The sequence below is a fragment of the Balaenoptera physalus genome, assembly GCF_965194825.1.
Source record: "Balaenoptera physalus genome assembly, chromosome: 1".
NCBI classification, from domain to species: domain Eukaryota; kingdom Metazoa; phylum Chordata; class Mammalia; order Artiodactyla; family Balaenopteridae; genus Balaenoptera; species Balaenoptera physalus.
Window position 1 is genome coordinate 107,515,276 of NC_138882.1, and position 18,010 is coordinate 107,533,285.

At 33.9% G+C, this 18,010-nt stretch overlaps 2 protein-coding genes across 4 annotated transcripts in view; one reads left to right on the forward strand and one right to left on the reverse strand.

Moving 5' to 3' along the window:
• The window catches only part of SLC30A7 (solute carrier family 30 member 7), an 81,935-nt gene that overhangs the window by 60,667 nt on the left and 3,258 nt on the right, over nucleotides 1–18,010 (reverse strand). For all 3 annotated transcript variants that reach the window (XR_014261291.1, XM_082452613.1, XM_082452612.1), the window contains exons 3-5: nucleotides 6,173–6,286; nucleotides 2,039–2,126; nucleotides 1,221–1,347 (exon numbers count right to left, since the gene is read on the reverse strand). Coding sequence is in view for 2 of the 3 variants with exons in the window: in XM_082452612.1 (XP_082308738.1) it covers nucleotides 1,221–1,347; nucleotides 2,039–2,126; nucleotides 6,173–6,286 (329 nt within the window). In the remaining variant the exon portion in view is untranslated. The remainder of the gene's footprint in view (nucleotides 1–1,220; nucleotides 1,348–2,038; nucleotides 2,127–6,172; nucleotides 6,287–18,010) is intronic.
• LOC309656428 (uncharacterized protein) overlaps nucleotides 1–18,010 on the forward strand; it is a 467,714-nt gene that overhangs the window by 39,192 nt on the left and 410,512 nt on the right. The window lies entirely within an intron of this gene.

Below are 18,010 nucleotides of genomic sequence, written 5' to 3' on the forward strand. Positions count from 1 at the left end.
ACCACAAAATATACGACAGAAAAACTAGACTATATCCAAATTAAAAACCCCTATATAAAAGCTTAAATAGACAAGCCATAGACTGGGAAAAGATATTTGCAACACATAAAACAAAGAATTAGTATACAAAATATGTTAAAAATGCTTGTAAGGGGTTCTTAAAAAAATGCTTGTAAGGGTTTCCAGAAAAGGAAAAAATCTGAATGGCCTAAAAACATACAGAAAGATATTCAACCACACTACTAGGCAAAGAAATACCAAATAAAATGATACCATTTTTATCAAAATATAACCAAAATTGTTTTAAACCCATAATATTAAGTTTTGACATGGGCGAGAAAATACTAGTACTTGCATTTTTTGCTGGGGTAAATGGGAATGAGTCATTTGGAGGGCAAACTGCTAACATCTATTGAAACTAAAAACTAGATATCCTGTGTTCCAGCAATTCTACTCATATTCCAGCAGACTGCAATTCAAAGAACTTTCTGTGATGATGGAAATCTTCTATATTTGCTGTCCAAATGGTAGCCCTATGTGGCTACAGAGCACTTGAAATGTCATTAGTATAACTGAGGAACTGAATTCTTAATTTTATTAAATTTAATTAACCATAATTTAAACTTAAATAGTCACGTGTAACTAATGACTACTGTACAGGATAGCACAGCTTTGGAAAAACACTTGCATGTGTTCACAAGGATATGCTTCATATGGAAGTGTGAAAAACAAGAAACGACTTAAATCCATAGAAGACTGGTTAAATAAACCATGGTAACCCACACCATGGAGTTTTGTGTTTCTGTTAACAAGAGAAGGTACAATGATGGATACCAGGTGGAAGGATCTCAAAGACAGATTGTATGATAAATTTCATACCCCCATACACTGTAACTTTTTAGTAACTAGATTTGTACTGTGGTTTTGATATTTGTTTGTTTTATATAAATGATATCATACTAAACAGATGAGCTCCAGAGGTCTGGAAGTATCCACACCAAGCTGATAACATGTACGACTCTGAGAAGCCACTAAGAGGGAGGGACATGGAGAAGTGGGAAGGATTGTTCAGGAAGACATTAATATGGGTCTATTAACATATTACTTTCTTTATTAAAAGTCAGTATAGTAAGTTAAACTTTAAAAATTATCAATTTTCAAAAGTGACTAATTATGACAGAAACCAGAAATGAAGAAACAAAGGGTTCTAACCATCATACCAGAGCCATGAGAATGTCCATGACCTCCATGCTTGAAAACAAATATTCCTACTAGGTTTACCGCAAACCCAAGAATTGAAACAAGAAGCAGCCTCTCATGGTGTACATCTGGAGGGGCTAATGCTCTCTAGAAAATACAGAATACAAACAAATTGCATTGATATAATTTCTGACTGATCAACTGGTAAACTTAAAAAAATTTTTAGTTATTTTCAGAATTAAAATCACTCCAAAATTATCTGCCAAAACAGTTAATAAAAATAAAACCATTGCTCACATACTGCAGAAAACGTAACAGTTACTATTCTTAAATAAATACATTTAAAAGCATGAAAAAAAAATAAAAAAAAAAATTAAAAAAAAAAAAAGCATGAACATCTGGACTAAAACCATCCTTCTTCAGAATCTTAAAATACTGTCATTAATTTTAAGTTGATTAATCTTTAAATTTTCTCTTTACTTGTTTTAATATACAAAACATTCAAGATTCATTGGCAAAATCCTCACATTCTATCTTAAGAACTCTTCCAACAGACCTCACTACAGGGATTGTGTGTTTACTTTTCATTAAGTGTCAACACTTCATTCACAGCTTGTAAAGCACTATTATTTGTTTTCAATTTGAAGTAGTTTCACATATAATTTTTTCAATTACTTTATAAGTTCCTCCTGTACACACATAATATTTTATCTAATCCAAGACTGGCCTCAATAAATAATGATAATGCGAAAAATAGCTCTATTACAAGTATCTTTAGTTAGTAAACATTTTCATTATAGAAACATAATTTACTGACTCTAATTATTATCTACTATACCTCAACTCCTTCTGAGAAAATAAAAAAAGCAGTGAAGATCAAAAACAGGCCGTTGACAAAACCAGCCAGAACTTCCGCTCTAACATACCTAAAGAAGAGCAAAGTAAACAACTGAATTAAGTTATTTCTTAAAAATCAAATCACAAATTCACATATATTCAGAGGTCCTAAACCATACTATATGGTTATAAGCAGCCAACAAAGTCCCAGTGTTTATAGTATGTTTTATTGTACATATATCATAAAATTGAGAAAATAAATTTAATTATTATGAGTTATATTTAACAGCAGAATGCCATAAAATATATAGATTTCTACAAAAGACCTTTTTAGAGTAAGTAGGTTTAGAGAGACCTTTCACAGAAATGTAAATCTCAAGCTGCCACTGGAGAAGGAAGAACAGGACCAGATAAGTGGGCAAAGAAGGAAGGATACAAAGATAAAAAGTAGAAGAAGAGAGCTTGGAAAAGGGGTTTTTATAACTTGTTAATTCCTTCTTTTCTAAGAACTCCTTATGCTTTCTGCTTTGTACCTTTCAGCTTTCAAATCTTTGGCAAGGGGAGCTTTGACTGAAGCAAAATATAATTATTTCTGAATTATCCCAGAGACAACTTGAGATTTATATTTCTATCACTCTTCTTCTAAGATTAAAAAATTTAACAAAAACTTTTCAATTACCTATTTTTAGAACCAATTCTAGCTTCACATAATTCTAATTAAACTATTTTTAAAATACCTCTCTTTTTCTCCATGGACTTCTGAAGCTTTCTGCTTCCTACCTGTGTGAAGCATTGGGGAAAGATTTTATTTTTCCATGAGGTATATTTGGCTTAGTTAAAGTCATTAAAACAACTTGAACTTGGCAGTTTTACATGTTCAGACATTATTCAAAGGGTGCTAACAGCAGTTAATCACTCTGGTTCTTGAACAGTGTGACAGGAGCATCAAAAAGCTAGACTTCCTAGCTTTCTATGTTAATTTCTAGATAATACTATTTTCACTGCAAAAAATATTTTTAAAGAGAAAACACTCTTTAAAATATACTCCATATGGTTATGTTGAAGCTTGTCTGTTAAGTACATTCCAACATAGTGTATATTTCTACACTCAGAAATACTGCATATGTCTACCTTCTAATACATATAAGTGAATTAAATTAATATCTTATTTGTCAAAGCAAACACTTTTTTTTCATTAAATTCAAAGAATTCACTGCCTGCTTTCCACAATCCACACTTAGGAATTTATCTAATATATCAACAGTGTTACTGCCCAAGAAATAAAAAACACTTTCTTTTAACCCACCCTTCTAATCCCATAGCTAATGCTTGATGGAAAGCCTTTTGTCCTTGAGTTCCATTAGATTTCAAGATCAAAGGCTAAAGTGATTTTAATTAGGTTTAATATATTTGCTAAACTTGACTGCAGGATTAAAATGAAAAACTTGTGAAATCTAGACACACTTGCTTTTCCAAACACACTGTGTTTACCTGAACAGACTGAGTCTTGGAATTAAAACATATGATCCATGGATGTGCTATTGCCTATTTAGTATGATGGTATCTGGATTCTTTAGCCAGGGCGAAAAAGATACAAATATATGTACATATGTATATAAGCATGCACATATGCATCTATCTACCTATCAGATATGTATTACTTTTATTCTAGCTTTGCTATTTCAAAATTAGGAGTGTGACAAGACACAGAGATGACTTTACATAAAATAATACTGAAAAGTCTTTGCTGCCTTTCAGATTCTGCCTATGGTTTCTACTATTGCAGTCAGCCTGCTATTCTGAATATACTGAATTAGGGGTTTGGGGATTCATCACTGGCTTAGCCTACTCAGTGTCATTTTGTTATACTGGCACCTACATTTACTGCTGCTACTTACTACTATAGCAATTACTAATAGTTTCAAATGTTACATAAGCTTTTTTCCCCTAATTTTTCCCTTCTCAAAAGAAAAAAAAGCAAATAAGGAGAAGACAGGATAAACAAATTAAAAAATGTCAAGAATATTACTCTTGTATATTTTAGTTAAAGTTGAATCAGTAAAACCTGCTATGGTACTGAAGGTATTCAAAGCTATTTCTAAAAACTGTCTTATACCAGGAGATTATGCATTCTAAATAGAAAACAATAGATACCCTGAGAATTAAGGAATTGAGGAGAATTCTTATAGTTAGTTACTGTTTATCCAGGAAGACTGCTTAATAAGATACTCTAATTAGATTTTTTTATGTAAAATATGTATGAAGTACTAATTTTCCAACACAAAATTATAACTTCACATACAACCTTTAGTAATTCAAAATATACTTAAGAGTCTTTTGATTATACAGTGCCATGGAATAGGTTCTTTCCTGAGCTTTTGAGCTGTTTGGATTTATAAATAAATAGGATCTCTTGCTCTATAAAAATAACATAATAGTATTTTTTGTCTCACTTTTTATAATGTTACAAGTAATCGTATCACTTGGGTTATACCCCAAATCAGCAAGTCCTGTCACAGAATTTCACATATCTCTCTTTTAGCACTTGTCACACAATGTATAGTTATCACAGGATTTTTACAGAGCTGTTTCCCCATCAGACCACAAGTTCCTCCGAGGCAGATGTCATATCTTATTCATTTTTATATCATTACAAGTAGCAAAGTATTCGAATCATATTGGGCCCTCGATAAACATCTGAAGAGAACAAGAGCACGTGCAAGAAGCAGAGAGTGTGTAATTACTCAAGAACAAAAGCAAAGCTAGAAAGAAAGAGGAAGTAGTGGGGGAGCACCAGTAGAAGAGAGAACCAGGGGCACAAGAGACAGTGCATGTAAGAGGGTGGATGTGAACGGAAGAGAGAGAGAATGAGAGGAACTGCACAGGAAAGAAAGTGCACAGGGAAGGAGAATCAGAGAAAGAAAGAAAGAGAGCCTGGGAAAGGGAGAGAAAAAAAAAAAAAAAAACAACTGCAGCTGAAGAGGTTAAGGGGTGGGGAAGATGGGATGAGAAAGAGTCTTAGGGATACAGTGCTACAGCATAGAGGGAGAGAGTAGGAGAAAGCAAAGAATAAGAGAAAAGATGTGAGGGAGGGAGAAAGAGAGAATGGAGAGTAGAAGGGAGAGGGGGGAAAAAAGACCATGAGCACAGACCCAAGTAACTAGAAAGAAAGAACGGGAAAGGAGAGAAGGGAGTTTAGAAGTAAAAGGGAGAGAATGAGTATGAGGATGGGGAGACGAATGAGAGATGGAGTGAAAACAGGAAAGACAGCAAAGAAAGGAGGGAGTGCAAGACAGCACTCACAAGGGGAAGGGAGGGGGAGGGGAAAAGACAGGGCAAGAGTCAATAAGTAAGCAGGTGAGAGAGCGGGAGCAGGAACGAGAAAGTGAGTGGGAGAGAGAAAGCGAAAGAGGATATTAGTTCTGAGCGCTACTTATTTACACATAAATATAATCACATTGTAAAATAGTCTATAAGCTCAAAAAAAGAGAAAACACTCAGGCAGAGTAAACCAAATAATGGAAATTCCATTCCTGCCCCCAATCAGAGATGGCAAAAAGCAAACTCTGCCTCTAAGGTTACTAGGCTCAGAAGTGAGACCAGCCCCTTCCGCATAAAAACACTTTCCAAATATTTAGTTAATTGTGCATATTCAGCAAAAGTAGGAGAAGTATTTTACACAAAAGCAGAGCTGAAGACAATAAGTAAACAAAATATCAACCAAAAAAGAAAAATAAAGAAACATGACCATTTTCATATACTGAAACTTTCTTTTTCCTCTTTCTTCAAAAAAAAAAAAAAAAAATAGATTAAGAGTTGAGAAATTTCCCTATCTAGTAACAATCTCACCTGAAAATTTTTGGTAAAATCAAGATGCAAAAGAACTCAGATGCAAAAAAAAAAAAAGTACACATTGTAGATTCCAATTATATATTGTCCAAAAACAGGCAAAACTAACCTATGGAGTTAGGAAAGCGGGAAGGTGAGTGTAAAGAACTAGAAGGAGGCATGAGGGGTTTTCAAGGGTTCAAGTTAGACAAGTGTATTCAATTGTGAAAATTCATTGAGCCTGAGTTTTATGTATTATTTTCTGTATTTCTTATACTTCAATAAAAATGTTTTTAAAAAGTCTTACCCGTAAGAGAAAGCATCATTATCTCTCCATTTTGAAATAACAGATGCTGCCAATCCAGCCAAAATGGCAGTGCTATCGAAAAACATGTGAAAAGAGTCGGAAATCAAACCTAAGCTGGAAAAGAACAAACACATTGGCATATTATAATAATAACCAAATAGTAGTCATCCTTTTCTAAAAATCTAAGATCAAGCCTCTGCTCATCAGGAACTAATCTTCTAAAAAGACAACATTAAAATATGATATATTGAAAATATTAAAGATAATTTTTAAGCATCTAAGAAGAAACCCTCATACCCCTTGCCAAAGGAAAAGCCCAGCTGCTACTGAAAGAAGGATAGGCATCTGCCCGCCCTCTGATGACTAGCAAAGGTCAGCTGTCACTGAAAGAGAAACAGAAAAAACAGCCATCTGCTACCGGGGGCAAGGCTAAAAGCCAGCTTGGGCCCGGGATCTTACACTGATACAAAGCAAAGGTCTGCTGTTGCAAGAGGAGCAGGACCATTGCTCCTTTTCTTGATATGAGGCTGGCGGGGAGGGGTGGGGAAAGGGGCAGGAACATTAATAACACCCACTCTGACACTCAGGGGTAAAGGGCCTATCTAATATTGAGGTTGCAACAGGAGAATGAAATGTTCATCCCCCCACTTCCCCAACCAAAGCCTTGCCTAAAGTAAAAGACAACAGCAATCTACCTCTGAGAGTCAAGCAAGAGCACAGAGAGACTCCCTTGTGGCACAGGTATGCAGGGCTTGCTGAAAGCTGAGAGTGAAACAAGAACACTGAAAAAACCCACCAGTACTCAAAATCCTACACTAAGCACAAAGTGGTAGAAGCCTCTGGAAATGTGACGTCTGTGGCTTGTTGACATTAACTAGCAATATACCAAAACACAAAAGCCCAGCTCGACTATTGATCAGATAGGTTCAAAACCCCCATGCTGACAAAACAAAACAAAACAAAAAGGGCGTGCACATTTCTGGGCATAAATACTACTAACCTCAGTCTCTATTATTCTTTTAAACATAATATCCAGCACTCAATAAATATTTATAAGGCATATAACAAGATCAAGGAAAAAAAAATAATAAGACCCATTGTTAAGAGCTGAAACAGTCAACAGAATCAGAAGCAGAAAAGTCCCAGAGATTAGACTGTAATAGGGGCTTTAAAACAAATATGATTAATATGTTAAAGGATGTGGTACAAAGCTGGAGAAAATTTATGAACAAACAGGGACTTTCCACAGAGATAGAAACTATAAAATAATCAAATGGAAATGATAAAAATTTTTAAAATATCATAGTATTGAAGATTAAAAATAACATACATGGGCTTCTGAGCAGACAGGACACAGAGAGAAAGAATCAGTTAGGTCAAAAGAAATTATCCAAAGTAAAACACAAAGAAGAAAAGGAATGAAAAAGAAAAAAAAAAAAACAGAACAGAACATTCAAAACCTATCAAAGCATCAAACAGACTAAAATACATGTATTTGGATTCTCAGTAATAGAGAAGAAAGAATAGGGTAGAAAGAGTATTGAAAGAGAAAATGCTTGAAGAGTTTTCCAAAATTAATGAAAAACAAAAAACAAATCACATATCCAAGAAGCTTAATGAAGTACTAGCAAGGGAAAAACCCTACATACCTCACAAATCGCTGAACACCCAACAGAAAGAGAAAATCTTGAAAACAGCCAAAAAAAAGAAAGAAAAATTGGATACAGAAAAACAAAGGTAAGATTAATAGCATATTTTGAATCAGAAACTACTCAAGGCAGAAGGCAATGAAGCAATGTCTTTAAAGTACTGAAAGAAAAAAAAAGCGTCAACCTAAAATTCTATATCTAGCAAAATATCTTTCAAAAATGAAGATAAAATAGACTTTTTCAGACAACCAAAACTGAGAGAATTCACTGCCAGCAGATCTGAACTACAAGAATAAAAAGTTCTTTAAGTCCAAATATGATACTAGATGGAAACTTAGCCTTGTATGATGATCACTGAAAATGATAAATAGGTGTAAAAATATTAAAAATAACTTTCTAACTTTTAGTATCTTTAAAAGATAATTGAGAATAGAAAAAAAGAGGAAAAAACAATAACCCAAGAGTTGGTTCTTTGGAAATATCAGTAAAATTCACAACCTTTAAATAAACTGACCAAGAAAAAAGAGAAAGGGCTCAATGTACTAAAATCAGCAATGAAAGTGAGATACTACTACTGACTTTACAGAAATAAGAAGGATTATAAGAAAATACTATGAACAACTAAATATAAACCAATAAATTAGATAACTTAGATGAAATAAACAAATTCCTAGAAACAATTTAGCAAAACTGGGTCAAAAAAAATCTAAACAGATTTATAACAAGTAAACAGATTAAATTAATAATTTTAAAACTTTCAACAAAGAAAAGCCTAGGCCCAGATGGCTTCACTGGTAAATCCTACCAAACATTTGAAGAACAATAAATATCAATCCCTTACAAACTCTTCCAAAAAACAGAAGATGAAGGAATACTTCCCAACTCATTGTATAAGATAAGCATTACCCTGATACCAAAATCAGACAAAAGACACCACAAGAAAAGAAACTACAGACAAGTATTTTTTGCAAATACACACACAAGAATCTTCAACAAAATACTAGCAAATTAAATTCAGCAATATATAAAAAAAGAGTATACACCACAACCAAGTGGGATTTATCCCAACAATGCAAGGTTGGTTAACTATATGAAAATCAATCCATATACTACATCATATCAATGGAATGAAGGACAAAACCCACATAATCATCTTAATAGATGCAGAAAAGCATTTCACAAAATCCAACACTTTTACGATGAAAACACTCAACAAACTTGCAGTGGAGGGAACTTCCTGAACTGATAAGTGGCATCTACGAAAACCCCACAGCTAACATCAGCATCACTAGTGGCCAAAGACTGAATGCTTTCCCCTAAGATCAGGTACAAGATAAAAATGTCCCCTTACCACTTCTATTTAACATTGTACTAGATGGTGTAACAAGGGCAATTAGGCAGGAAATGAAATAAAAAATTAGGCACCCAGACTGGAAGGGAAGGAGTAAAACTATCTCTATTTGCAAATGGCATGATCTTGTACATACAAAATCTTAAGGACTCTACTAAAAAACTATTAGAACTAATAAATGAGTCTGGAAGGTTGCAGGATACAAGATCAACATACAAAACTGAATTATATTCCTATATAATGTGATGCACAAAAATGAAATTTAAAAAATTTCCATTTACAATAGCATCAAAAAGAATAAAATAATTAGGAATAAATTTAACAAAAAAAAAGTACAAAAGCTATACTCTGGAAACTGTACAATATTGTTGGAAAAAAATTAAAGAAGACCTAAATAAATGGAAAGACATCCATGTTTATGGATCAGAAGACAATACTGTTAAGATGGCAATACTTCCTCAATTGATCTACAGATTCAACTCACTCTCCATCAAAATCCCAGCTGACCCCGTTAGAGAAATTGACAAGCTGATCTTAAAACTCATATGGAAAAGCAAGAGATATAGAATAGCCAAAACAATGTTGAAAAAGAAAAGCAAAGTTGGAGGACTCACACTTTCCAATTTCAAAACTTATTATAAAGCTACAGAAATCAAAACAAGGTGGTACTGGAATAAGAATAAACGTATAGATCAGTAGAATAGAATTTAGAGTTCAGAAATAAACCCTCACACATTTATGGTGAACTGTTTGTTGACAAGGATGCCAAAATAGTTCAATGGTGGAAAGAATAGTGTTTGCAACACTGACACAACTGGATATCCACATGCAGGAAATGATTTTTGACCCTTACTTCATATTATACACAAGGGTTAACCTAAAATGGATCAAAGACCTAAACATAAAAGCTAACGTATTCACAACCTTGGATTGGGCAATGGTTTCTTATATATGATATCAAAAGCACAAGCAACAAAAAAAAAGAGTAACAGACTGGACATCACTGAAATTTTAAAACTTTCACGCGTCAAAGGACATATCAAGAAAGTGAAATGACAGTGCACAAGTGGGAGGAAATATCTGCTAATCATATATCTGACAAGGGGCTTGTACCCAGAATATATGAAGAATTCTTAAAACTCTTCAAAAAGAGAAATTATCCAACTTTCTAAATGAACAAGGGATCTGAATAGACATTTCTCCAAAGAAGACGTACAAATGGCCAATCAGCACAAGAAAAGTTACTCAGCATCATTAACTACAATGCAGGGAAATGCAAATCAAAACAATGAGAAACAACTTCACATCCACTATGATGACTACAATAAAAAAGCCCAATAATCCCAAGTGTTGGTGGAGAAACTGGAACCCTCACACACTGCAGGAATATTATTTGGTAACAAAAATAAATGAAATACTGATACATGTAGAACATGGATAACCCTTGAAACCATTATGCTAAGTGAAATAAATTGTCACAAAAGATCATATGCAAATGATTCCATTTATATGAAATGTTCAGAATAGGCAAATATACAGAGACAGAAAATAGATTAGTGATTGCCCAGAATTAGGGCAGATCAGGAGATGAGGGAATTGGAGGGTGATGGCTAGGGGTGCAAGGTTTCCTTTTGCAGTAATAAAAATGTTCCAGTAAGGACTGTTGTGATGTTTTACAACTCTGTGAATACTATACTAAAAGCCATTCAATAGTAGACTATAAATGGGAGAATTTTAAGGTATATGAATTATATCTCAATAAAGCTGTTTTAAAAAAACATATCTGACAATCTAAGGCAGGGTAAGCAAGCTATGGCCCACAAGCCAAATCTGGACCACCATTCATTTTTGTAAATAAAGTTTTACTGAAACACAGTTATGCCCACCTGCTTATATACTGTCTATGGCTGCTTCCGTGCTATAACAGTAGAATGGAGAAACTGTGACAGAGACCTCATGACCCTTAAAGCCTAAAATATTTACTATCTGCTGTCAACAGAAAAGGTTTGCTAACCTCCGGTATAAAGCCAAAATAGGAACACTGTATTGTAGGGTTTACATAAACATGAAGTGTATGACAATAATAGCACACAGGGACTTCCCTGGTGGCACAGTGGTTGGGAGTCCACCTGCCAATGCAGGGGACATGGGTTTGATCCCTGGTCCAGGAGGATCCCACATGCCGCAGAGCAACTAAGCCCGTGCGCCACAACTACTGAGCCTGCGCTCTAGAGCTTGCAAGCCACAACTACTGAAGCCCGCACACCTAGAGCCCATGCTCCGCAACAGAAGCCACCGCAATGAGGAGCCCACCCACCGCAATGAGAAGCCCACGCACCGCAATGAGAAGCCCACACACAGCAATGAAGACCCAACACAGCCAAAAAAAAAAGAAAATTAATAATAATAATAGCACACAGGATAGAAGGAAATGGAAGTGTATTATTATAAAGCTCTTACAAGATACATGAAGCGACATATTATTTGAGATGTTAAAGATCTGTATTATACGTGCTTTAAAAAAAAGCCACTAAGGTGGGGTGGGGCAGGAAATCCTATTGGGCAGAGGATCCTGTACCAACACAAAGCAGATGTTCTGCTCTGACCAAAGAAGGAGCAGGAAACTCACTCTCACCCAAGACCACCTACATAAATGTGACAGACTTTGGCTGTCACCAAAGGAAGGGAAAAGTGTTAAAAACAAACAAACAAACAAAAGAAAAACAAACAAACCAAAAAACATACCCTTGAGGCCCAGGCTCACAGGGCCTGCCTAAGACTGAGGCTTGGTCAAGTTAATGAATGCCCCTCTGCCCTCACCACAAACCTCACACTGAGTAACAATCAATAGCAGTCTATAGCTCGGCAGGGGGAGGGCGCATTGAGTATGAAGAGAGAACTTCTGTGACACATGCAAACGAAGAATACTGGAAGCAAAAGGCCTAATCGCCTGTCGGAAGATGCATGCTTATTCCTAGTCATAAATACTACTACCTCAATATCTACTGATCTCTACTCACAATGTCAAGGCTTTGATCAAAAATTTCAAGAAACACAAAAAACAGCATGCAAAATAACTCGTTGTGAAGAGATAAAGCAGTCAACAGAACCAGACCAAGATGCTGGCCCAGATATTGGAACTATCAGAACTATAATTAATACGTTAAAGGATCTATGGAAAAGGTGGGAAAAAATGCATGAATAAATGCAAAATTTCAGCAGAGAAATGGGTAGTACAAAAAAAAAGATTAAATGGAAATGCTAGAAACAAAAAACAAGGCGTCAGAGATGAATTCTTCCAATTGACTTATCAGCAGACTGGACAGAGCTGAGGAAAGAAATCAGGAAACTTTAGGATAGGTCAACAGAAATATTCTGAAAGCAAGCATATCAGCAGCTCAATCTTTAAAAAGCAAGAAGTATCAGAATGGTTAAGAGCACTACTTCTGAAGTCAGAGTACCTGGGTTCAAATCCCAGCTCTACCATTTACTAATTCTATGACTGTGAAGTTGTTTAACTACTTTGGACCTCAATTTTTTAGCCATCATTTAAACAGGTAACAGTAAAAAATGTCATAAACGTTATAAGTGAATTAATATACGTGAAACACTTATCACAGTGCTTGTCACATTAAAGCCACATCGATATTCCCATTATTACTATTATTATTAATACCTTATAATATCTAGTGTTCCCAGCATGATCCAGAGCTCTCAATATTTGGTTATATGCTACAGCTTTCTTCAATTGTAAGTGCGACAAACTAAAAGTCAAAAACATTCTTCACAGAAGTAGAAAAAGCAGTTTTTACATTTCCTTATAATTTAGGATAATTATAAAATTAGAAACTGAAGTAAAGCACACTACTCACCCACACAGAAAAGAACAAAAATTTATAAATTTCTCAAAAATCATTATATTTTGAAAATGTCTTAAGTTTTATCATGAACCTTGTATATTTTATTCAACTATATATAGATGCATAAGATAGTTTACGTACTGTCTATACTTATCTGATACCCAACTCAAAGCAGAATAAGAAATAGTGAATAAATGAAAAGGCTGAGTGAGAAAATCAAAACCTGAGGAGAACAAGGTAAGGCTCTTGCTATCCAAGCAATCCTCTCAGATTTATAGTTATTTTAAGATTTTCCTTGGATAGTTAGATCACCGTAAAACTACACATTTGGCCCTTAATAGCTTTGTAACACGGAAAATAATAATTTAATTATATTTTGAGGTATGAAAGACCCATTTGAAGAATATCTCTGTAATGTGTTATAAAACCAATAAAAACATTGTTTATGATTTTTTCTATGCTCTGATAAAGGACAGATATGGTAAGCTATTTTTAAAATTTGGTTTCAGAAAACTCTGTCTCTATTCTGATAAAACAATATAGTTGTGGTGTTGCAGAAAAACCTGATAATGAGAATCTTTACCCACCCTGCCTTGATTTCATGAGATTTTATAACCAAATTTAAAAGTAAATTTCAGCAACGACATTAGTCTACATATTTAACAGGTTTATTTTTTTCTCTGTATATGTGGTTTTTAAAGTTTTTATTTCTTAATTGGAGGGTTTTATTATATATATGACTTTTATTCTAAATAACTGTAAATTAGTTGTAGAAGAAGGCAAGCATTCATGCTAAATAAATATAAAATTTAAAATTTACTGATTTATTGATCTACATATATAGTTAGTAAAAACTGTTATGGGTTGAATTGTATCCTCCCTAAAATGTCTATGTTGAAGTCCTATATCTCCAGTAACTCAGAATGTGACCTTATTTGGAAATAGGATCACTGCAGACATAATTTATTAAAATTAAGTCAGTAAGGTGGGCCCAAATCCAATATGTCTGCTGTCCTTATAAAAAGGGGAAATTTGAAGGCAGACATGTACACAGGGAGAGCACCAAGTGAAGATAAGACAGAGATTAGGTGATGCTTCTACAAGCCAAGGAACACAAAAGATTGCCAGCAAAGCAACTGACCTCACAGACCTCAGAAGGAACTAACCCTGCCAACACCTTAATCTCAGACTTTTAGTCTCCAGAACTACAAGACAACAAATTTTGTTGTTTAAGTCACCCAGCTTGTGGTACTTTGTTAGCAGCCCTAGCAAATTACTACACACTTTCTTTTTTATAACAGATTTATTTTATATACATTCAATAGACACCAAACACTGCTGCAATAGTGCAAGAAAAGGGTAAACTTCTACTGTATACTAGAGCAATCAAGTTCCCTTTTAAAGAGGCTTAGGTATAGCATGGCAATTTTAATACTCATCAAAATGAGATTTTGATTTTATCTAAACTTTAAGTAAATTTAATTGTCATTAAAGTGTTATTTTATTTTTAGCATATCATAAAACATGATTCTACCTGAAAAAATACTTCCTCTTCTGAGGTGGTAGAACATCACGTTCTCTTCAAGCATTGTGATATGAGACCCTTTCATTTAAACCTGGTATCATGATTTGAAAATTACTTAGTTACAACTATGTAGGCAAACTCATGTGAAAAAAGTCTACTTCTAGTTCTCTGCTCACCTATTATATGTCAAAATAGTGTTCATGAGGAATGTCAATTTTGCTGCTCATCTTCAATATCAGCAAATGTTTCTGATTATGAATTATCACTTAAACTACATGGCATAAAATTCCTTAGAAAATAAAGGTAGCATAGAGAATATTTAAGGTTATGTGATTTACACATCAAATGTGACTTGATTAAAAAAATTAGTTGCTAAAGGCAGCCTACTCGTTTTAGGCTTCTATCTTTAAACACTAAATACTAAAATGTAGTTTTAAACATTTTTTTTTAAGTGACCACTTTCTAAGGACATTTTAATAAAACTTCTTAGGATATAAAAAAGAAACCTGATCACTGAAGCAAAATATAATAAATGTGAACAGAACATTTGGCAAAAGATACTTATGAAATGGATTTTATTTACGGTCTATTGAAGGAAAAAACAAAGAAAGGGAGAAAGAACCTATAAATTGAGAGTTATGAGACATATCAACCAAATACCATAGATCTTGTTTAAATTCTGATTTGTAAAACCAACTTTAAAAAGAATTTATTTAATAAGGGACATCTGAACACTCACTGGACATTTGATATTAATAAATTATTAATTTTTATAGGTCACAATGACATCAGATTATGTTAAAAAGGGGGGCTCTTATGTTTTAGACTCAACTGACGTAGTTATGGAAGAAATTATACTATATCTGGTATCTGCATTAAAACAATTCAATGGTGACAAGCGTAACAGATGAAATAAAATAGGCCACATGTTAATAAACATTAAAGCTGGGTGATGGAGACATGAAGTCCACTAAACTCTCTACTTTTATATACATTTCCCACAATAAAAAAATTTTTAAAGGTCTATTGGTAACTAGGCTAACAGCATATTTACAGTGGTTGTTGGATATTAATTCAAAATCGAAGATAGGGAATCATCAACTCGGGTTCCATGAGATAGAAAGGGGGAAAGAAACTATCAACTATCGATTAATTAGCAAGAATTAGAAAATCCTTAGAATCCTGATATTTGTATAAGTTGTTAAACTAATGAGAGTTACAGTGAAAAACCCACAACTCCACTACATTCCATATAACCCTTTACTGTAAAGAAAAATTCTCAGCAAAATGGAATAGAAATCTACATTTTTAAAGTAAAAAAAAAAACTATAGAAAAGCAAAAGTCATCACCATAACCATAAGTAATGTCTTTTGGGAAGAGAAGGGAAAAGTTGATAAAAGTCTAAGACATTTAAAATTTTTAATGCTATAGAAAAATACGTAACTAATGGAAGTCTTTTTCTTTACCAAGGAAGTACTTTACAAACATATGCTATGACATACTTTATAAGAAGTAGGACCAAATGAGTGACTGGTATGGCCTAAAACATTTCTTTAACATAAGTTAAAGTAATTTAACATAATTACTTTGCTAATACAAAGACATTTACCTTTAGAGTTAAATGAGTTTCCTCTATGTCTAAGGGGGAAAATGGTTGTAACAGCTTTGGTAGAAAATATCACTGAAATTAAAAATTTTAAGACAGTGAAGTAAACATAAAATAGAAGAGCATAAAAACAAAAAAAGCAAACTATATTAAGATACTAGGGAAAAAATCACTGTACAGTAGAAAATACTTGGATAACAGGTACTTCTAGGCTCTTCTGCTACTCTGGAAAGTAAAAAACTCCCTGGACCGCCTATACTTTTCCACCTGTAGAAGAGGTCCGACTGGCTTATTTCTCTTTCTAGTCTCACCTCATGAGCCTACGTATTCCCTTTCTTCATTAGTGAAAAATCCTTGACTTTCAGCAGAATACCTGGTTGACTGGAGCAAATATGGCATTTGCAATTGGACATGAACATGTGACAAAGGTTTAGCCACTGAAATATCAGTGAAAAGTGTTGTGTGTTAGCGTCCAGATAAATCTCCTTAAAAGACACTGTACATACCTTTTCATTCTGGACATTCTGCTGCTAGGGATGGCTGGAACTCTAATAGCCACTTTGGAAATAAAGTTTTATCTTGTTTAGGCAATCACTAATTTGGGGTTTTTCTAAAACTTGAGAAAGAACTTAATCCTAGATGGTACAAAACACATTGTTTATATATACCATTCTACCTTGAGATTAGTCACTCAACGATAAATAAGTAAATGAAAATAAAATGCTAGAAGGAAAAGAACCCTAGAAGGAAAGATCACATATGGTATTCCTACCATTTTCCTACTAAGAATAAGAGAAAGGAGGGGTTTAATGTCCCCCTCACCCTGCCCCAAATGGGGTAGTTAGCATGGTTAGTATAGGGAGGTTAATTCCATATATTCATTAGTCCTTCATTCTTTCATTCTGTAAACATGTATTAAGCATACTATGCACCAAGTACTAAGGTGCCTGAATAAGACAGAAGAGATACCACTTTAATAAAGTTTACATTCTGGTAGAAAGGTAAATGGCACTGGATATTTAATGAGGGAAAATATACAAAGAGCTTAGCTATTCTCCACTAATGACACATTGTCACCAACAAAAATATAAACCAAGTATAATTAAGTTCTTATTTAAAAAGAAGGTGTTGAATAAGAACCAAAACTATTTAACATTTGTTGCAACTAGATCAAATGTTTCTAGGAACCTTTATTCATGAAGAGAAAGAATGTTTTATCTATCTTTAATTCCATAATGGAAAAAAACTCTTGATGTTTCATAACATCTTGAAGCTTAACTTTTACAGAATGCAAAGAAACACAGAAATGACTATGACAAAAACAAAAAAAAAGTTTTGGTAACAAATTTACTCAAGGAACTTAAAATCTAATTGAACCTTCAGGAACAGAGATAATCTAGTCATATAAAGAAACTGCTGATCAGTCAACAAAGGGGCCCAAAATTTGTTGTGTCTAAATAAGACAAAGAGCCAGATTATGAAAAGGCCCAAGCAATTTCCAAGTCTGCCAACGCTTCAACAGGAACACATTTGTACTCCCAATTAGCTGATAAAAATTAATATTGGGGGAAAAGTGATTGTGGACGTGGAGGTTAACATAAAAATGTATACCTGCTAATTAATCTAGGCATGTGGTTCAGAGCTAGACTGCAAATCTGTAAGCTACAACACAAAGAAAGGGAGTAAACTGGAGGAGAAAAGGCCTAAAATTAAAAGAACAAGCCACCTGAGGGCAGAACAAGTCATGCATCACTGATGTTTTCCTTATGTACTGATGAATATTGACTAATGGCTTAGAAAACAATGGTTTTAGTAATTTCCTCAATGGATCTCTACAGATCAAAAG